The sequence below is a fragment of the Meriones unguiculatus genome, chromosome 19 (assembly GCF_030254825.1).
Source record: "Meriones unguiculatus strain TT.TT164.6M chromosome 19, Bangor_MerUng_6.1, whole genome shotgun sequence".
Classification (NCBI taxonomy): Eukaryota; Metazoa; Chordata; class Mammalia; order Rodentia; family Muridae; genus Meriones; species Meriones unguiculatus.
Genome location: NC_083366.1, coordinates 30,744,564 through 30,766,995, shown reverse-complemented (window position 1 = coordinate 30,766,995; position 22,432 = coordinate 30,744,564). Strand labels below are relative to the sequence as shown.

General features: G+C 41.6%; 1 protein-coding gene across 1 annotated transcript in view; it reads left to right on the top strand.

Moving 5' to 3' along the window:
* Positions 1 to 22,432, top strand: part of Ryr2 (ryanodine receptor 2) — a 533,102-nt gene that overhangs the window by 152,489 nt on the left and 358,181 nt on the right. The window contains exon 2 of the mRNA XM_060372656.1: positions 3,562 to 3,681. Within this exon, the coding sequence (XP_060228639.1) occupies positions 3,562 to 3,681 (120 nt within the window). The remainder of the gene's footprint in view (positions 1 to 3,561; positions 3,682 to 22,432) is intronic.

Genomic DNA, 22,432 nt, shown 5'->3' with positions numbered 1-22,432 from the left:
TTCCAGGATTTCCTTCAACTTCTGACCCTTCTTCCTGCTTCTCTCCAGGGCTGAGGTTACAGTTGTGTGCCACTGCTTACAGTTTATAAAGTACCAGAGATTGATACATGGCTTGGTGCGTGCTAGGCAAGTGTTCTGCCAGCTGAGCTACATCTCCAAACTACAGGCTTACTTTAAAAACCCCATTGATTATCGCTGGCCTCTTTAACTCGTGGAGAAGAACTCATGTTTCCTGTGATCCATGTCCTTTGTGGGACTCTTTCTGTATTCTGTATAATCTGAGAGTGACTTTTAACATCGGCATTTGTTAGAGCTGCTCTCTTCGTACTACCCAAGGCCTATTTTAGAAAGATTCTCTGGTGCTAGGATGCATGTCGGGATTGGAGAAACAATCTATTGGTAACAAGCATTGTTTAAAAAAAGATCAGCTCACTGTTGAAACAATGGGGAGATGGTTTTTAGATTCAAATGCATCAGCTTTAATGATGGGAACATGTATGACAACTTGTAGTGAGGAAAAAGTTACTTTGTGCCTCAGTTTCTTCCTCCTATGTATGCGACTAGTCTTTATATCACATGGGAATAGTGAGGGACAGGCATGCCTCATGTCTTTGGGAACTATGATGCCTTCTCTATTTTCCAAGTTACTTAGCAGGGCTGCTGTTATCATGTACCTCCTATGCTGTGTTCTGCGTTCTCCTACCTACTCTTGACTCTTACTGTCTTCCCTTCTGTTCACTTGGACATCTTTAATTCATGCACTCAAGTAATTATCCAGATAACAGCGGGACAGTCTCTGGCTTTCCCCAACGGTTCTTTTACCTTAGAGTGTTGTTTTCATATTAGGGCTGGGTCCATGGGACATGTAAGACAAAATAGTAAGAGGCCTCCGGGGTCTTCTAGGCCCGTAAGCATATCAGCACCATTTCCAGTTTTCTCATTATACTGCATGTTTGGAAACGCCATAGAGCTTTGATCTTGTAGTAGATTATGTAAAGCACTTCATGATCCTTTATTTTGCCACGCAGCCCATGAATTTTACATTTGCTCTTACTTATAGGGAGATCGGTCTATTTTTGTTCCTCAGGAAATGGCTTTTCAAGTAAAATGAATGTTCACTCAAATTAATGAGCACCCAGAGGTGAACTCAGAGCACGGATGCCAACAACCGGCCTTAGCCTGTGGCGGACGCTCTCTGCTGGCGGTTCATGCCGCGCTGCTACCACACGGAAAATGAGGGCGAACAATAAACATCAGAAAGGTTGGAAATGCAAAGTCGAGTTGTGCTTTTTCAGATGAACACAGCCTTTGCTCTGAGTTAACCAAAGCAGCTTCTTTTCTATTTCTTGAGGCTTACCCTACTTACTTATCTTTACTTTCCCGTCCCACAGTGGAATGCAGTACCCATGCAGTCCTCCACGCAGGGCTTCTGGGACAACTCTCTTTCATGTGACGTCTCACTGAATAGATCGATGGGTGCTTTTATGCTACCCTCTGTTATGTGTTCTTCTGCGACTTTGGGTTGAAACGCCAAAATGCAAGTGGTGGGAGTGAGATGTGTCAATAAAGTGCTTGTCATGCGAACATGAGGACTGTCTTTGATATCTCAAAACCCATGTTAAAACAAAACAAAAAACAATCAGATACAGTAGCATATGCCAGTACCCCCAGCACTGGAGACAGGAGGAAACCTGGGATTCACCGGTCAGAGTCAGTGAGCTCCAGTCTCACTGAGAGACCCTGCCTCAAAAGAACAGTGAGGAGGGATTAAAGAAGAGAACATGGTGGGATCGGATCTTTGGCCTCCACACATGTGTGCACGTGTGTGACACAAGCATACACACACACACACACACACACACACACACACATCCTACAAGTCTTAGTTGCATTTTTTTAGACACTTGCCATTAGTGATATAACCTGTTAAATGATGATTCTTTGTTACAAAACAGCCCTCTGTCTTCTTCCTCTGTGTCTGTTCATTCTCTCAGTCATTGTGCTGGCATTTTGTCTTGCATCATCATTTCAGAGATTAAAGGTCTTGCCTAAGATCACATGACCTGGTCCATGGAAGAGCCAGGATGGCGGATTCTGCTCATTCTTTTTTCTTTTTGTGGGGGACAATGGGATGCTATTGATCTTACTGTGTAACCCAGGTTGGTTTTAGGATTCTGCTCAACTCTAATCCCCCTCCTCTTGGCTAAGTCACAGTCTCTGTGTCAAGTCATCCTGTTGATCACCTTTTCCTATGTACACATCTGTCTGTAATTCTCCTTCAGTAATTGGTTTGAATCCCTTCTTGTATTTCTAAGTATTGAACTAACAAATGGTCTTTCTGTGTTTTTTAAGCATCCGATGACCTTCTCAGATAGAATGAAATTGTCACTCTGTGGTAGAACTAGGGTGATTAACCATCAGTTATTGCTGTGTTTCCTTGTGTTACTTTCGGACTGACATACATGCCAGCTTGTAGGACCTGTTTCATTCTTGAGGATATCTGATGTCCTTTGAAAAACTGGATTCTTGGCAATTCTGGTTATTGAAGTAGTGTGTGAGAATGTACACACACACACACACACACAAAATCCTGCTTTTCATTTATCCATAAAGTTACCTTTTGATGAAAACTGATGACCTTGAATGGCTTTGGCCCTTTCCTTTCTCCAGCATGTAGCTTTTTTCTTACAGATAAAAGAAACATCCAAGGAACTGACACAGTATAGGTTTTGTTTGTTTGTTTGTTTTTTGGTTGCAGTTATTACAAATAGCTTATGTTCTAGTTTCCTTTCTGCTCCTGTGATTAAAAACAAACAAACAAACAAACAAAGACAAAACCCTGACAAAAAGCAATATAAGGAGGGAAGAGTTCATTGGCCTTCCATTCAAGGTTTTAGATCATCTTTTGGGGGAGGTCAAGGAAGGATCTCAAGCAGCTAGTCACATCACATTCAAGGTCAAGCAAAGAAAGAATAAACACATCCTTCCTTGATTGTTTTCTTTAGGTAGCTTTGTCCCCTCTTATAATGTTGAGGACCCCTTGCCTGGGGAATGGTGCTTCCCTGTATGGGCTGCCTCTTTGTGAATCAATTAACAACAAAGACATGCCCATATACCAGCCAACCTGCTCTAGGTAATGCTTAATAAAGACTTTTCCCCCAGCGATTCAAGGTTGTGTCTAGTTGATGACCAAAACTAACTAGCATAGCTCATACTTAATCATTTTCTTTTAGATATTTTATTTTACGTGTATGAGTGTTTTGCCTGCCTGGAGGTATGTGGACCATTAATGTGCCTGGTGCCTATGGCAGTCAGAAGATGATATCCAACTCCCTAGATCCCCTGGATTTGGAGTTACAAATGGTTGTGAGTCACCATGTGGGAACTGGGAATGGAACCTGGGTCCTCTTCAAGAGTAGTATGTGCTTTTAACTGCTAAGCTTTCTCTTCAGCACCCCACAGCTGCGATTTTTAATGGGTAGAAAGTAAAGTCCCGTGTTTGTAGATCTCGCCTAAGCTGGCCACGTGGAGTTTCACTTTCCCTTCTGCTTCTTTCTGCAGGACGATGAGGTGGTTCTGCAGTGCACCGCAACCATCCACAAAGAGCAGCAGAAGCTGTGCTTGGCAGCGGAAGGATTTGGCAACAGACTTTGTTTTTTGGAGTCTACTTCCAATTCCAAGGTGGGTCGAAAGCTTACAAGGCTGATGGAGTATGCAAGTTCCACTCATGGAGCACTCTGCTGTTTTCTATGAAACAGGCAATATGTAAACTAAATGGGGTAGGAAAATGTTTTCACTTCTTAACCTGAAAACATGGAGTCTTTATGGGTTGCAGAGACCTGGGATGAACAGGCTCACAGGTGTGGAAAAGGCTTTGACCCATGATGGCTGTTCTATAGTGGAGAGGCAAATGTGTGCATAAATGACATGGTTTTTGAATGAAGAAAGACCTGGAAGGAAAGCAGAGTGATCAGGGAAACGGCATTTAGGGGAGGTCTTGTTCTTCTGCAGTGCTTCTGGGAACTTTTTTTTTTGAGGTGGTGACTAAGCTCATGTAAGCTCAACCAAGAAGAACCAAGTCATGCAATGTTTCTTGGGTGGAATGAGTGGGCAGAAGGCTTAACTAGCACAAAGTGGCTAGCTACAGTAGAGGAAGTCTCCGAAGATGACCTAGAACCTGGGATGGTTCAGGTTTCTTAGTAATGCAAAGGGAGTTAGTGGTGTGAGGCACTGGAGCAGGGCAGTGAGTCCATTTGTTTGAAGGGCTCTAAAGACTCTCATGGCTCCTATAGGGTTTGAGACCATGGAGAGTGAGAGCGGAAATTGGGAGATGAGCAGGAAGGAACTTGCTTAGTCTGAATGGCAGCTGATTCTTCCTCTCACTAGGAGCAATGGCAGTGGGAACTGTGATTGGATTTGAACTGTGCTTCAAGAACACCTGGGTTAATAGATCAGAATTGGGTAAAGGGAGGAAGGAGGTATTCTTGGGAGTCATCAAATGAATGAGAAAATAGCCCCTGGAGCTCTTGTGTAGCACTTTTTGTTTATATAGTTCTTGGTGTGCACAATCTCATTTCAATTCCATCATAAGAGAATATATGTGTCATGATCACATTCATTGTACAGATAAAGATGTGGAAGTAGACATCATGTCCTAGACTTGAAATGCTCAACATGGCTTCAACAATAACGTTGGCAAAGGCTGTGCTCAAGTGTAACTTTTGGCTTCAAGTATTTGATTAGTCCTTTATGCAACAACACCTTTTTACTCTTTAAATTAACAATTGAGTATATATGTGATGTGTTTATTATAGTCATTTATGACAGGTGAAATTCTTATCATTATAACAGCCAATTAGATGTATTATACACCTGCTTAGTTTTTTTTTTTTTTTTTAAGCTCTCATGTAGCTCAGGCTGGCCTTGAACTTGCCATGTAGCCCAAGGATGCCCTTACGAACTTATGATCCTTCTGTTTCTACCTCCTGATGCTGGAATTTCAGGTGTGCACCAACATACCTGGTTTCCGAGGGGCTGGATTTGATCTGAGGGCTTTGTGGGAGCACATTCAGCCGCCAACTGAACTTTATCCCAACCCTTTTCCTACACTTACTTTAATTTGACACATTTTATTGGAACATTCCCTTTGTAAAATTTACCGTGATGGGTCCAGCTCTGAGAATGAGTCTCCAAGAACAAGCGTCTTCATATTTAGCCTTTTCTTTTGTGGTAACTAGAACAAGTGTCTCTGTTTAACTGACTTAAAAAAATTTGTGTGTGTGTGTGTGTGTGTGTGTGTGTGTGTTTGCCTACATGTGAGCATGCTTGTCATGTGTGTGCCTGGTGTGCTCAGAGTCCAGCCTCAGCTCCTGTAGGACTGAGTTACAGGCAGATGTGAGCTGCTATGTGGGTACTGGACACCAAACCTAGGTCCTCTGGGAAAGCAATCAACACTCTTAACGTCTGAGCCATCTCTCCGGTCTTGTAACCTGGCTTTTGACCAGCCTCATTACATCGAACATTATATTAGATGACTTTGTTTTGATTCTTTGCTAAGGGAGTTGGTTTCTAATACTAAAAATTGATATTCTGTGCTAGAGTGATGGCTTATTTGGTAAAATTCTTGCACACACAAGGATCTCAGTTTCATTCCCCGGAATCCACATAAAAAAGTTTAGCCTAGGCCTTGGGAAAGCACAGACAGGTAGATCCCTGGGACTCGCTGGCCGGCCAGCCTAACCTACGTAAATAGTTGCTGGCAAGTAAGAGACACCAGTCTCAAACTTAGACAACACCAAGGAATGACATCCAAGGTTGAATTTTGCTGTCCTCACATAGTAATATACACTCATATTAATATTCCTAGTTTAACAGTGGGTATGCTAAATGACAATCAAGCCTAGAGTCATATAGGCCTAGATGTTCACTTGAACTGTTTAGTTCCTAGCAGTGGACATGACTTTGTGTTTGCTATCGATTCCTAGATGAACTGAATATGTAGCCCTTTTACTTTCAGTGTTGTAAGTTCTTTCTTCTATGAAAGAATGCAACTGAGATTTTTTTTTTATTGTGTTACAATGTAAGTCAGCTTCCTGTCCACCCATCAGGTGGCTGGATGACCCCACTGTCTTAGTCTTTCTCCTGTCCTCCCTTGCTTCATTTTGATATGCACATGCTCCCTTGTTCTTTTCTTCCAGAGGCTTTTTCTCTTTGCCTTTTTCATGTACAGTTGGGACTCTGGGCTTTGGTTTTTAGGACTTTAGCAACTTTGAGGCAGATGCCTATTGCTACTAGAAATAAAGGAAAGGGACTTTTCCGTCAGAGCCCCATAAAACAGCCTTTCTTCAGGGTCACCTTTTTCAAACTGCCACTGTAGCCACTGTAGTCCCCACTTGAATGTTTTTTTTTTGTTTTGTTTTTGTTTTTTTTTTGGGTCTGTATTTCTAGGGTGTAGCATTTAGTCTGTATCTTGAAAATCTTTATAGGATGATCCTTTCTAGAGATTCTGCTGGTGTTCCTCTTGCCTCTATACACAAGGCCTTAGACCTCTGGGGACCAGATTTAACTCTTTTGTGACAAGCACTGTGCCCTGAACTAGAAAAATTTAACGTGTAATGACAAAGGGACAAAGCTCCAGGCTTCAGCTCATGATTCTAATATGTAAACACAGCTGGAATGCTGTAATTCATTTGGATGTGGCTGGATTTGACTTTCACTAGTAGAAAAATGGGATGTAGTTTCCCTTTGGTGTCTCCTGCATTTATCATGAAATAAGGAGCTTAGAATGATTGTCGGCAATAACCAGTCAGACTCTATAAATTATATATGAATGCCTGGAAGCAGTCCCAGAAATAGCTCAAACCATAGCATCTTTCCATCAAAGACAGGACTGCCTTCTTGGGGAGTTTATGCATTATACTCCTAAGATGTTTATTCAGGCTCATCTTCTCCTGGAAGGAAAGGTTTGAAAGATCAATATAGATTTTCCAGAAGAAAATATAAATGTTTACATCTGATGACATGATTGTTTATTCCTCATCCAACATGACAGGTATTTCCTCGGTATTCCTTATACAAACAGCATCTCATCTTTGCCTCTATAGACTTGGGAAGTTGGACTTTGATTTTGGGGCATCAGCAACTTTGAGGCAGAAGTCAGTTGTTAAAATTTTAGACAGTAGGTGGCCAGAGTTGTGGCTCTGTGGTTAAGAGTACCTGTATATGTGTGTGTGTGTGTGTGTGTGTGAGAGAGAGAGAGAGAGAGAGAGAGAGAGAGAGAGAGAGAGAGAGAGTCTGTGGCTTCTGGACTGGGCTGTAGCAGGGTTACCAATACCTACGTGAAGCAGCAGCCATACCCTCCCCCAGGACAAAAATCTCTTAGACCTGATAGCTAAGGAATAAACTAGGAAATAAATGTTGGGCCGAAGGATAATCAGAAGAAAAGGAATGTGAAATTATGTTTCTTGAACACAGTGTTAAAGCATGGTGCTTTGGAGTATGTGTGGTGTAGTGAAGATGACATTTATAGCATTAAATTTACATTTTCTCAAAAGTGAAAAAAGAAACAGCTAAGTAGACAGGTGAGTAAGGATTAACAGCATAACCCACAGGAAAGCAGCAAGATGGAGCAGTTAAAGGATGGGTTAGTGTAAAAAGCTAGTTCTTTAAAACAAATCCGTAGAAAAACCAGTAACAGATTTAATCAAAAGGGATAAGATCTCAGATATTCACATGGATTCAAATGGATTGAAGGGTTAATAAGCCAAATAGAGGAAACCAAACCCCAGGAGACATTTACCTACTTGTATGCAAATGAGCTTTAAATTTTTCATGAAATGAATAATTTGTAACCCAGGCTAGCCTCAGCCTGCTGATCTTACTTCCCCAGCCTCTACCTGAGTCTCGGACTACAGATACTCACAATCATGCTTAGAGCCCTAGTCTATCATTTTAAATATATAAATAAAATGGGCCTGTGTGATAGTTCTTACTAGAAAGCTTAGTACTTGGGATGCTGGGGATTGCAGAGTTCCCAGTCAACCTGAGCTACATAGAAAGTTCCAGGAAAGCCTGGGCTACAGAGTAAGATCCTGTCTCAAAGATAAAAATAAAGGTGCAGTCAGCAAAGGTGCAGATTACTAGGGACTGAACTGAGGTTCTTGAGTTTGCAACGCAAGCACTTTGCAGCCTGAGCAATCTCCATAGTCCTCGGCACACGTGTTAAAAAGAATACACAATCACATGTAGAGTATAGACTTTATTGTACAAAGTGACCTGCTCTGGCTGGCCTTGCTGATGACTTGGTTATTATAATATAGAAAACGCGTGTCTGACCGGAGTGGCTTATAGATGGGCACAGGGAGGAAATGTGATATTCTGATTGTTCTATTCTTCTTCTCGCTTATCACGACTTTATGATCAGCAAGATAATTCATTGAACGATAGCCAGTTCACCGGATGTGCCTTTGGTAAATTTGCATTGCTCCCTGGTGCTGGCTTGAATTACATGAAGAGACTACTCAGCGCTGATGTTTAATAGCTGAAACCAGGTATAGTTAACCATGAGAAAACTAAAAACAAACACTCTTTTGTGCTTACACATAGGAAGACCAGAATAACAGTAGCCAACTCAAATGAGCCAACCCTCCCGGACCCTCTGTGAAAGCTTTCTGTAGTATTTGGTTTTACAGTTTCATTATTTGACTCTTCAGTTCCTGACAGGGGCAGTTTTGAGTAATATGCCACAGTGAATACCTATCTTCTCATATGGAGCCATGTGCTGCTGTCTTCACCTTGTTCAGGCATCTAAGCCCATAGCAGCAAGCACTTTAGCCTTGATGAAGCAGGACTGGTGAGATGGCTCATGGCTAAATTGATTGCTGCCATCTAAACCTGGCCAGCTAGCTGGCCAGGGACTGGGACTCAGTAGAAGGTGGAGAATGACCCCGGAAAGTTGTCATGACTCTGACATGTACACATAAAAATAAGTGTAATATAAATTTAAAACACCATAATTAAGCTGGGCCGTGGTGGTGCATGCCTTTAATCCCAGTACTGGCGAGGCAGAGGCAGGCAGGTCTCTGTGGGTTCAAAGCCTGCCTGGTATACAGAGTGAATTCCAGGACAGCTAAGGCTATACAGAGAAACCCTATCTCAAAAAACTAAAATATCATAATGATATACCTAATTTTGTATCAAAGCAGTCCAAGTTTTAAATGATATTATAAAAAAAGGATAATTTTTGATAAAGTTTGATTACATAGAAATCTAAAACAGTAACAAAGAGCACAAAACTAGGAAATAATTTCGCCTCAAACACAGTAGGTCTTATGGAAACCAAGGACTCCACAAGAGCACAGTTTGGAAGACACTGTTATATAAAAATATAACCATCTAATCCATAGTTTAGGGAGTAATGCAATCTTAAGAAAATTCACTTTAACAAAGACCCACTCTTATTTAATGGTCTTATCGTGACAAAGCATGTACCCGGCGTTTGATTTAGTGAGCAGAGATAGTGTGAGGGTCTTACTGATTACTTGGAGCTTCAGATGTCACAGGCTGTGTTACCTAAGCTAGCCCTTGTCCACAGCACGAATAAACACCACTGTTAATTCTTTTTAAAAGATTTGTTTTTTTATTATTTACTCAATACTCTGCCTGCATGTACATCTGCACACCAGAAGAGGGCACCAGATCTGATGGTTGTGAATCACCATGTGGTTGTTGGCGACTGAACTCAGGACCTTTCGAAGAGCAACCAGTGCTCTTAACCTTCAAGAGTTGTCCATGAGCTCTTCTCAGGGGCTGGAGGGATGGCTCGGTGGTAAAGAGCATTTGTGGCTCTTGAGAGGACTCGGTCTTGATTCCCAGGACCCGTGTGGTGGCTCGCAACCCTCTGTAACTCCAGCTCTTCCTCTTCTGGCCTCTGCTGGCACTGCACACGTGATCACATACACACAATGTAGGCAGAACATCCATACATATACATTTGAAAAGAAAGCAAGCTTTCCATTCCTTTCAGTTTCTGTGGCATCACTTTAATTACAAGTATCTTCCCATAATGGGACATGAAGAAGCAAAATTTTATCTCTGGCGACTTCTCATTTCAGGATATTATTCACCCCATCAATAATGCATGGGGGCATCAATGATGCATGACAGTTGTGCTATTCCAGATGAACCGCTCTTCTTATTCAAGTGGGAAAATTTGAAGAATAAAAATGTCAGCATGAGATAAATGCCAGATGATGTAAGAAAGGTTGGCTTTAAAAATAAGGTTTGTGCAACATCCTAAACTTCAGACGCTTCCTCACAGCGTGCTTCCTCTAACGTTTAATTGAAATAATAAAACATGTTAGAGGCAAACAAGTGCTAGTATTACTGTCCTTCTGTTTGTTTATTTGGGCTTTTAGGGGATTTTGTTTGGGCGGAAGGGACACCAAAGAAAGACCAGCATGTTGGGGAAGAAAGCGAATTTTCTAATAATCACTTTTGCTTACCAGTGTCCTTGTGTCTTGTTATGCACTACTTATTTGCCAGTATTTTAAGAGGAAAGAAAAGTAGGCAGTGGGTTTGGCACGGAGAAAATATCTCCACGAGTGCTGGGGAGATGGCACAGTTAACAAAGTGCTGAGCTTGCAAGCTTGATTCCTAGAACCCATGGGGAAAAAGCTGGCCACGGTGGCACGTCCTTGCAACCCTAGTGCGGAGGGATCAAAGGCAGGCCACACTCTGAATCCTGCTGGCTGGCTAAACTAGCCTGTGTGGTGACCTGTAGGCCCCTGAGAGAGAACCTGTCTCATAAAATAAGGTGGCCAGCTTCCTAGGAATGATAGCCCAAGATTGTCTTCTGGTCACTGTGTGTGTGTGTGTGTGTGTGTATGCGCGCGCACATGCCCAAGAAAATTTAGAATAAGTGATTGTATGCTTAAATAGCATGCTGATGGCTTATTACATTTGATTTGGGCGACAGACTAAAATAGAACTGTGTGTTTCCATAAGTTATAGATGGATAATTGCTGCTAGTCTTTAAACACTCACCGATGCTGCCACCCAGTTAGGAAAGAGTGGCTACGAAGCTACAAAGGGACATAACTGTAGAGTAAGGTGACATAATTGAAATTCTCCACCCAGGAAGCATTTTATGGAAGACTTAGATAATAAATGTGACATCAGTATTTTGCCTTATGAGCAGATCTCATTCTGAGGAACTTGTAAAGAGGAACTTGTAAAGGCTTTAAAGAACCCTTGCGTGGTTAAGAAAGGGCTGTCTGATTTCCTAGTAAGATTCTTGCAAGATCTAGAGAACGAAACGAAATGTTGTCAGAAGAAACAACCTTTACCCATCATCTGGTAGAGATCTCGACTAAGCGTGGGGCAGATGGGACAGCCTGGAGCAGATCCGCACAGGAGTGGAGCGGAGCTCTCCCTTTGCCCATGGAGTCTGTCCAGGCACTAGAACGAGATTGGCAGGTGCTGTAACCCACCTGGTCTGTCTGCTGCACACCCAGGTGTCATGTGGCGAGTGGAGTGAATGACAGGGTTATGTCCCTGCTGACTCAGCTACCGGCTCGGTCTCTGCTTGGAGGTGTGGTCTGTGACTGACAGGAAGATGAGGATGGCTTGTTAGGTACTGGTAGCCTTCTGGCCAACAGGTGCTGAAGGCTTTGGGAACAGCCTTCTAGAGGCTCGGGTGGGACTGGGTATTTGACCCAATGCCAGAGAACAGACATTTGTAGGGGAGAGAGAAGCTTCTAGTCCCACACTCTTTTCCAGTTTGCATGGGTGTTGTGCATGTGTACTAAGCATGCTTTTTAGATGCTTGTTCATGTACATCATGACTAGCATGCTGTGGGTAAGCCCCATCTTTGCCTCCCATGGCTGGAATTACAGCCTGACTGTCACGCCCACCCAGCGTTTACATGGGCTCCAGGGATCCGAACTCAGGACCACAGTCCTGGGGAGCTCTAAACCACTGGTGTTGTTATCCCCTTGTCCCAAAGTTGCCAGTCTTTGACACTAGGACCTGAATTTGAAGAACACTGTTGTGCTTGGAGCTTTCATGCTTCTCTTTTTCTAGATCTGAGAGGGTAGCTTAACTACAGTAGACACATGGCATCCAGTGGAGCTGGCTTGGCAGCTTTTCCTGGGAAGAGCCAGAGAGTAAATATTTTAGATATCTTGGGTCATGTTTTCTTTTCAACCCTGACATTTAGCCCCAAAGCAGCTGTAGACCGTATGCAAATAGATAAGCCTGGCCGTGAGCCTGAAAGTTGTATTGATGGGCACTGAAATGTGAATTTCGGACATTTTGTGTGTATCTGTTCGTGTCTTGATCACATGTGGGTACATGTTCCTGAGGGTGTGTCTGATGTGTGTACGTGCAGGTGGAGGTCAGATGTCAAGGTTGTCTTCCGCTGTGGTTCTCCAATTTCTCTTTTTTGTGCAGGGTCTTGCTGAACCAGGAGCTCCCTGGTTGGCTGGGCCGACTGTCCAGTGAGCTGCAAGGTTCCTCCAGTGGCTGCTTTCCCAGTGCTAGGGTTACAGGTGTGCTCTGCTGCCCCTAGCTCTTATGGTCTTCTGGGGATTCGAACTCAGGCCTTGATGCTTGCATGGCAAGGACTGAGGTATCTCCCCAGGCATCCCCTTACCCCCGACACACAAAGAGGAAACTGCTCTCATTTCATGAGCTATTTAAAAAAAATGCAGTGGCCAGATCTGGTGCATGGAAACTGCATGACGATGTCTGGTGTGATACAAACGAAGCTTTGCCTTTCACAAGAAGCCGCTGGAACAAAAGCCATGAGGCTAGCACTCGAAGGTGTGGCAGGGGAAAGCTTTTTCTGTCAGTTAAAAAACCCTCACCCCATCCTAAAGCTGAGAGAGAGAAGACTTCTGGCTTGAAGGTCGTAGTCGACTCTTAACGACAGTGCAGGCTTGGTGAATCGTGTGGACGGGTGGCCATTGAAGAGTTAATGTTTCTGAAGTCCAAAAGGGACCGAGCGGGTAAAAATTGGGTTGTATAGATTATACATAGGGCGTGTTGCAGAGGCAGGCAAATGCCGAGTGTTCCATTGAGGGGTGTGGTAGGCCTTCAGACTCCCCGTCTCCACAGTGTTCATTGAATGACAAGGAACAGTCAGCAGTTTTTGCATACTGAGTTGCATGTCATATGCTGCTACCTACTCATTGGGTAATTTGCGACATGTGTCTACATACCCCAAAGTATAAACAACCCAATTCAGTTTTCTTTTTTTTTTAATTTATTTTTTCTTTATTTATAATAATATTTTTTTTATTTTTAAATGATTTTATACATTCACTTGTATCCCAGCTGTAGCCCACTCCCTCTTTCCCTACCAATCCTCCCCTCCCTCTCTCATCTCCTCCCTGCCTCCTTCTGAGTTCACTGAGAGGGGGTGTCCTCCTCTCCTTCCAGCTGGCCCTAGCTTAGCAGGTATCTTCAGGATGGTTGCAATGTCCTTATCCGTGGCCTAGCAAGGCTGCTCCTCCCTCAGGGGGAGGGGAAGCTCATGAGTTCATGTCAGAAACAATATCTGTCCCCCTTGCTAAGAAACCCAGTTGGATACTGAGCTACCATGGGCTATGTCTGAGGAGGGGTTGTAGGTTATATCCATACATGGTCCTTGGTTGGATAAACAGTCTCATAGAAGACCCCTGTGCTCAGATAGATTTGGACCTTGTGGGGCTCCCTCTAGAATATACTAATTCCTCCTTCCTTCATATGATTCCCTACACTCTGCCGAAGGCTTGGTTATGGCTCTCAGCATCTGCTTTGATACACTGCTAGGTAGAATCTTTCAGATGCCTTCTGTGGTAGGCTACTGTCCTATTACTTGTTTTCTCTTATTTCCAATGTCCATCCCCTTTGTCTTTCTAGATGAGGATTGATCATCTTACCCCTGGACCTCTTTCTTGTTTATCTTCTTTAGGTGTACATATTTTAGTATGTTTATCCTATCTTATAGGTCTATATAAGTGAGTATATATCATGTGTGTCTTTCTGCTTTTGGGATACCTCACTCAGGATGATTTTTTCTAGATCCCACTATTTGCCTGCACAATTCATGATTTCCTTGTTTTTAATTGCTGAGTAGTATTCCATTGTGTAAAAGTACCACAATTTCTGTATCCATTCCTCCGGTTGATGGACATCTGGGTTGTTTCCAGGTTCTGGCTATTAGGAATAAGGCTGCTACAAACATGGTTGAGCAAATGTCCTTGTTGTGTATTTGAACATCTTTTGGGTATATATCTAGGAGTGGTATAGGTGGATCTTGAGGTAGCACTATTCCTAATTGTCTGCAAAAGCACAAGATTGATTTCCATAGTGGTTGTACCAGTTTACATTCACACCAGCAATGGAGGAGGGTTCCCCTTTCTCCACAACCTCTCCAGCATGCGTTATCTCTTGAGTTTTTGAACTTAGCCATTCTGATGGGTGTAAGGTGAAATCTCAGGGTCATTTTGATTTGCATCTCTCTGATGGCTAAGGATGTTGAACATCTCCTTATGTGTTTCTCTGCCATTCTATATTCTTCTACAGAGAATTCTGTTTAGCTCCATATCCCATTTTTTAATTGGGTTACTTGTATTATTGCCTTTTAACTTCTTTAGTTCTTTATATATTTCCCACTGTCAGGTGTTGGGTTGGTGAAGATCCTTTCCCAATCTGTAGGCTGTCATTTTGTTCTAACAACAGTGTCTTTTGCTTTACAGAAGCTTTTCAGTTTCATGAGGTCCCATTTATTTTGATTGTTGCTCTTAGGGCCTGTGCTGATGGTGTTCAGTTCAGGAAGTTGTCTCCTGTGCCAATGAGTTCTAGGATCTTTCCCACTTTTTCTTCTAATTGATTTAGAGTATCTGGTTTTATATTGAGGTCTTTGATCCACTTGGACTTAAACTAAAGTCCAGTGCAGGGTGATAAATATGAATCTAGTTTCATTTTTCTGCATGTAGACATCCAGTTGGACCAGCACCATTTGTTGAAGATGCTGTCTTTTTTCCATTGAATGGTTTGGCTTCTTTGTCAAAAATCAAGTATTCATAGGTGTGTAGGTTTATTTCTGGGTCTTCTATGCAGTTCCATTGATCCACCTTTCTGTTTCTATGTCAGTACCAAGCAGTTTTTATTATTATTGCTCTGTAGTACAACTTGAGATCAGGGATGGTGATACCTTTAGAGGATCTGTTGTTGTACAGGATTGTTTTGGAAATTCTGGGTTTTTTGTTTCTCCATATGAAGTTGAGAATTGTTCTTTGAAGGTCTGTAAAGAATTGAGTTGGTATTTTGATGGGAATTGCATTGAATCTGTAGATTGCTTTTGGCAGAATGGCCATTTTCACTATGTTAATCCTACCGATCCATGTGCACGGGAGATCTTTCCATCTTCTGCTGTCTTCTTCTATTTCTTTCTTCAGAGACTTGAAGTTTTTTTCAAGCAGGTCTTTCTCCTGCTTGGTTAGAGTCACCCCAAGGTTCTTTATGTTATTAGTGGCTATTGTGAAGGGTGTTGTTTCCCTGATTTCTTTGTTGGCCCTTTTGTCTTGGGTATACAGGAGGGCTTCTGATTTTTTTTGAGTTAATTTTGTATCCTGCCACTTTGCTGAAGGTCTTTATCAGCTGAAGGAGTTCTCTGGTTGAGTTTTTGGGGTCACTCAGGTATACTATCATATCATCTGAGAATAGTGAAACTTTGACTTCTTCCTTTCCAATTTGTATTCCCTTGATCTCCCTTACTTGTCTTATTGCTCTAGCTAGGACTTCAAGTACTATGTTGAAGAGATATGGAGACAATGGGCAGCCTTGCCCTGTCCCTGATTTCAGTGGGATTGCTTTAAGTTTCTCTCCGTTGAGTTTGATGTTGGCTATAGGCTTTCTGTATATTGCCTTTACTATGTTTAGGTATGTTCTTTGTATCCCTGATCTCTCCAAGACTTTAAACATGAAAGGGTGTTGGATTTTGTCAAATGCTTTTTCGGCATCTAAGGAGATGACCATGTGGTTTTTCTCCTTCAGTTTGTTTATATGGTGGATTACATTGATGGATTTCCATATATTGAACCACTCTTGCATGCCTGGGATGAAGCCTACTTGGTCATGGTAGATGATATCTTTTATGTGTTCTTGGATTCGGTTTGCAAGTATTTTATTGAGTATCTTTTCATCAATGTTCATAAGAGAGATAGGTCTGAAATTTTTTTTTGTTGGATCTTTGTGTGGTTTAGGTATTAAGGTGATTATGGCTTCATAGAATGAGTTTGGTAATGTTCCTTCTGTTTCTATTTTGTGGAATAATTTGGAGAGAATTGGAGTTAGCATTTCTTTGAAGGTCTGGTAAAATTATGCAATGAAACCATCTGGCCCTGGGCTTTTTTTGGAAGGCAGGCTGTTGATGGCTGCTTCAATTTCCTTGGGGGATATAGGGCTGTTCAATCTTTCTACCTGGTCTTGACTTAATTTTGGTAGATGGAATCTATCAAGAAAATTGTCCATTTCTTTTAGATTTTTGAACGTTGTGGCATCTAGGCTTTTGTAGTACGACCTAACGATTGTTTGGATTTCCTCATTGTCTGTAGTTCCCCTTTTTTTCTGATTTTGCTGATTTGGATAGTTTCTCTCTGCCTTTTAGTTAGTTTGGCTTGTTAATTTTCTCTACGAACCAGCTCTTGGTTTCATTGATTCTTTGAATTGTTTTATTTGTTTCTAATTGGTTGATTTCATCCCTGAGTTTGATTATTTCCAGCTGTCTGCTCTTCTTGGGTATTTCTGTTTCTTTTTTTCTAGGGCTTTCAGTTGTGCCATTAAGTTGTTTGTATGAGATGTTACAAATTTCTTCTTAAAGGCACTTAGTGCTATGAGTTTTCCTCTAAGTACTGCTTTCATTGTACAAAACAAAACTTGGTGCCTTTGAATATGCTGCACTCTTCTTTCTTCCTAGAGCACCCTTGCATGCACTTGCAAGCTCATTCCTCTTTCATTCAGATGTTAATCAGGACTTCCTTTGTAAGGCTTTCCTTTATCAGTACTGCACGCCCTTCCTCTCTGAGAGGTAAAGTCTCTCATCTTCTCCTTCCCCTCCCCCACTCCCCTTCTTGCTTCCTTTCCTCTCTTCCCGATCCTTGCTCCTTTCTTCCTTCCTTCTTCTTCTCCCTCATTCCTCAGTCTCTTCCTTTTCTCATTTGTTCACAGCTTCTTTCTCCCTCCATCTTTGGTCTTCTAGGCATGTCAAGCACGGTGAACTCCTTCTCCTGTTTCCCTTGCTACTGAGTTATATGGTCTTTTCTGCTTTCTCTAGCCCAGAAAGCATCTGCTGCTAGAGACAACTACTCTCCTGTCTCACCTCTCTGGAACTAACATACTTTTGAGGAAAGTAGATGCTTAATGCGTATATATTGATTCTTACTTGCCTTTCATTCTTTAGACCCACAACAATACTGAGATATCTATTTTTACAGTTCATCAGTTCATTTGGCTTTGGAAGCATTCTCCTATACTCCCTCTAATACACAGAGATGGCCTTCTTGCTTTATGGAGGTAATTGAATGTCTTTAACATGACATGTGTGGATACAATAATGTTTAATGCTGTGCTAATTGGCTCTATGGGTTTTGTTAGGACCAAATAAAACAATGATGATGATGTATATAGCAGATTTTATATGAAAGAGGTTTATAAGATGGAGATGAAGAGAGAGGGAGAAGGAGAGAGTGAGAAGTGATAGGGGGAAGAGAGGGAGGCCGCCCTGACAGAGAAAGGGGAGAGGACAAGAGCCAAGAGAGGGACAAAGTAGCAGATTGGTCCCTGTCCCTGTAGGAACAATGTAACCATGCCTGCCAGGTTACATGCCTGGCCAGTGACACATGATGGCATCATAGGTTGCTAGGCAACCCAGAAGCAGGCTGCCAAAATACTAACAAGTTTGATGCAGTGCACTTGGAGTGATATAAAGTATGAATCTCTATTGTCATATTTACACATAATATAAAGAATCAAAGACTTTACTGAACAATTCTGAAAATGGGTAATTACAAAAATTCACATGATTAAAATGCTAATACCTTTTGCTAATATAACTTTCTAATATTTTCCATAAAAATATTTCAGGTGCAAACTTTGGTATGCGATAATGAAGATCATGAAATTACATTTTAACAGAAAATGGAGCAATCATTTAAAAAATAGTTTGTTATTTCTGATAAAATTAAACTTTTATGCTATAGTGATCCACTCTTAGTTATCTATTCAAGAGTTATTTATCTTCTTCTGTGCAGAGCCTTGTACTTGTGTGCTCAGGTACTTTTTCTCATAACTGCCTCAAATTAAAAAGCAGCCAGTTGCCTACATACTACATAATATGTGGGACACATCAGCTGACAAAGGACCATTATGTAGTAAGAAAAATGAACTATTCATTTGTTTCTGTAATTACTACAGTACTGTGACTCAGGGCCTCAAGTGTCCTAGTCATGGGTTCTTAGCACAGAGTGACATCTTCAATTCTGGATTTATTAGTCTGTACAACAAATAATCACTAGATAAAAAGACAGAAGTAACACCCAACAAGCAAGCAACAATAACAAAAATAATAGAAACAGCCCAAACACTTCTTTGTTGGTGAAGCAGTAGAACATGAAGGGTTGGGAGAAGTAGATGGGAATTTGCTGTAGACATTTGTAGATGTGTTTCTTCCACGAAATAGATGAACACTTGATAGTTCAGCGTTGTGGTGATAGTTAAATGAGAGTAGAAAAGTCTGAAAACCCATCAAATTGTATACTTTAATTGCTAAAGTTTATTGCTTGTAAATTATACTTAAGTGAAACGGATTTTTAAAAAAGTTCCAAGAATCACAAACATCAAAGCAAAACAAACTTAAAACAACATCAAAAGGAGAGACTTCGGATATCGACAGATAACGTAATACATCCTAAAACAAACAAGCAAAACAACAGGATGAAGCTCAGATTGGGGAATAAATTGGGTTTTAAATTGTGCAGGTAAATGGGGGGATACAAAGTGAATAAAGTGTAATAAATAAAATAAAATTTAAAAATTAAAAAAAAAATTGTGCAGGTAAGGCATGAAGAATTCACTCTTGAGAATAAACAGATATATTTCCTGGGTTTATGACAAGAAAAGAGCATCTAAGTAAACAAACTACTTCAGGCATTTGAAATGTCTCTAAGAGAGGAAGCTTACACAGCTTCCTAATGTTTTAGAAGATGTTTGGCAGTGTTTGTGATGGTCCATGAGAAGGTTACAAGGGTGGCTACGTACCTTGGCGACAATGGGAGTCCCGTACATTTATGATAGGACTGTAAGTCCATACAACCTCTTTAGAAAGTAATATGTCACACACACACACACACACACTGAGAGAGAGAGAGAGAGAATGTTGTGAATGATTACAATTTATTTGATAATCTCCATTCTCCCACTTTTCACCAACTCCTCCCTGACTCTCACAGCATTCCCCTCCATTCTTTTTTGTAACCCTCATTGCATTCCCCTCTGTGCCCTCTTTTCTGTAACCTGCTGAGCTCAGTTAGAGCTGCTTATATACACATGAGTGTGAGGCCATCTATTGGAGTGTGGGCAGCCACCTACCCAGGGCCACGGTTCCTGAAGAAAACTGACTATTCTTACCCAGCAACCATCAAATGCCAACATGCCTTTAGCTAGAGATGGGGCCTCTTGAGCCCCTCACCCATCCACGTGGAATACTGACCTGCTTGATCTTGTGTAGGTCTTGTGTGTGCAGCAACAGCTGTTGTGATGTCATGTATGTAACGGTCTTGTCATGTCTAGAAGACACTGCTTCACAGCCATGTGCCACAAGCTCTGGCTCTGACAGTTCCCTGAGCCTTGCGAAGGGAAATATGTGTGGTACCTGTTTCAGTTAGGGCTAAACACTCCACAGTCGTTTATAGACGCTCCTACACGCACATTTGTCCTGGGGCCAGCTTGTTTAATATGTGATTGTGAAAACGCGCATATCATGTTGATGTCAATTTATTTGTAATGGAAAACCAAGCTCTATTAGAAGGAACAAGCCCAGATGATGATGACAGCAAATGCTAGCAAAGCTACGGAGCCCTGGGAGTTATTGTCTATTGCTGGTGGGAAGGCAAATAGAACAGGTGTGTTGAAGGTCTGTGTAACACCTTTATATCAGCTAAATATGCCTTCACTATGGGATTCAGTTACCACAGTTCTTGGGCATATGACATGAAAAGTAAGGTTGCAAAGATACCTGCACGTCAATGCTAATAAAAACTTACCTAAGTCATAGTGCTCCAACTTTGGAAGTAACCAGCATGCCTTTCAGCAGCTTTAAACAGATGAACTGCAGTGTATCCACACAGTGGGTGGGGTAGGATTCCACACTAAAAAGAAATGAACCATTAATCTGAGAGAAGACATGAAAGGACTTCCAGCACACGTTGCTAAGTGAAAGAAGGTAGTCTGGAAAAGGCTGCACCTTATGTGTTGCCAGTTACGTGATACTCTAGAAAAGCTACTCTACATGATGCTACATGATACTCTAGAATAGATCAGAAGTTGCGTGAGGTTAGTAAGATGAACAGGAAGAACCCGGGAGGCTTGGGCAGTAAGACTGTTCATTTGATGCTGATGATAGTGAGGTGCAAGTGATAGGGGCAGGAAATACATGGGACTTCTCTCCACCTTCTTCTTGGTGTTATTGTCAATGTAAAATTGCTACAGAAAATCAATCTATTTGTAAAACAAGCTAAACAACCAGTAGATGCCTCTAAATAATCACCATAGAGGAAATAGAGTGTATTTAAGTCATGCACATTGAAGCCATAAGCACACTTGTCAATAGTAATCAACTCTTAAGTTAACCCAAAGTGTATATAGGCTGTGTTAATATATGTGAGATAATTTTATATAAGCAATTAGGATATGTATATAGCAATATTTGAATAAGCATACCTAATGGTAAGCGATAATTTCAGCAGAATTTATGCTATTTCTTCAGGATGGAATTAAATCAAGGCCGGGCGCTTAGCTTGCTTCATTTCTGTATGAAAGATTTAATTTTTAGCTGGCTGTTAGGACATAGATGCTGATTATTGAATTGTGTATGTATGTGAACACTTTAAAGATTATGTATATATGTGTGTAGGTGAGTATAATGCCTGCAGAGGCTGGAAGAGAGCATCTTATTCCCTGGAGCTGTAGTTATAGGCAGTTCTGGGCTACCTGACATGGGTGCTGGAAACCAGACCCAGGTCCTCTGCTAGAGCAGCAAGCATTCTTAACTTCTGACTGACTCTTCAGCTCCACAAGTTGTATATATTTTACTTCTGAAGTACTCCATTCAAAACAGCTCTGGATAACAATATTTAATTTGCGGCTAGATATTTTTAAAGGAGCAATACTCAATCTAGGAAGCTCTAATGCATATATATATATATATATATATATATATATATATATATGTACACATACATTTTGTATATATTTGCAGTATTAGATCTACACGTTCAAGGTTGTACCTTCAAAGCTTTCAGAAGAAGTCACTTTCCTGGAATTTCGTTGCGATTTAAAGCTTCGTGTTGAGGTAAGGGAGCCAGCTTGCTGAAAAGAAATAGAATGGTGAGCTGAGGAGATTTGCACTGGAGCCTACCCTGTAGCTCTGAGTCCTAGCAGGCTGCAGTGTGAGCTGTTTTGATGACTAGTAACTAAAGTTTGTTCCAGTATTTTAATTAAAATCTCCAATTTGCATAAGCCCATGACCAAGTCAGGCACAAGAGTTGATAGGAAAAAAAAAAAAGAAAAAAGAAAGAAACAAGAAACAGAAGCTGCCTTGTTCTGCCTCTCCCTCATTCAACACAGCGCTTTATGTAACAGATGGACGGAGGTCCGTCTCAGCGCACCTGCTGTTTCTCCGGTGACGCTAATTAAGCAACCCGTGATTTACCTCGGCTTTTACTCTCTTTACTTTGGGTTGGCCTCAGATCGAGAGAGCTCAGCCTCACAGGACGGGATGTCAGATGCCGGGTTCCGGCAGCAGGCTGACACTGATATATCTGTTTGTAAACTGAAGGCTACCAGGGCTCTTTGCATGAGCCAGAATGACTCTCAGACCTGAAGCAGTGTCTTCACTGACACTTTCACGACTAATTTTTGGTTTTTATCCTTTGGTGGTTTAATACATGTGATGTAATGCATTTTAGTTGTTTTTACCACGTGACCTTCCCTCATCTCCCTCCCTTTCCCACCAAACTTCTTCTCAACAAGCCCCCTTCGACTTTTATGTCACATGTATGTATACTGCCTCTGCTGGGAACAGGTGTTCAAACAGGGGCCCGTGCAGCACCATTCATGGTTAGATCACGGCAGTAGACCATGGTATTGTGACTCGGTGTTTTGGTCAAA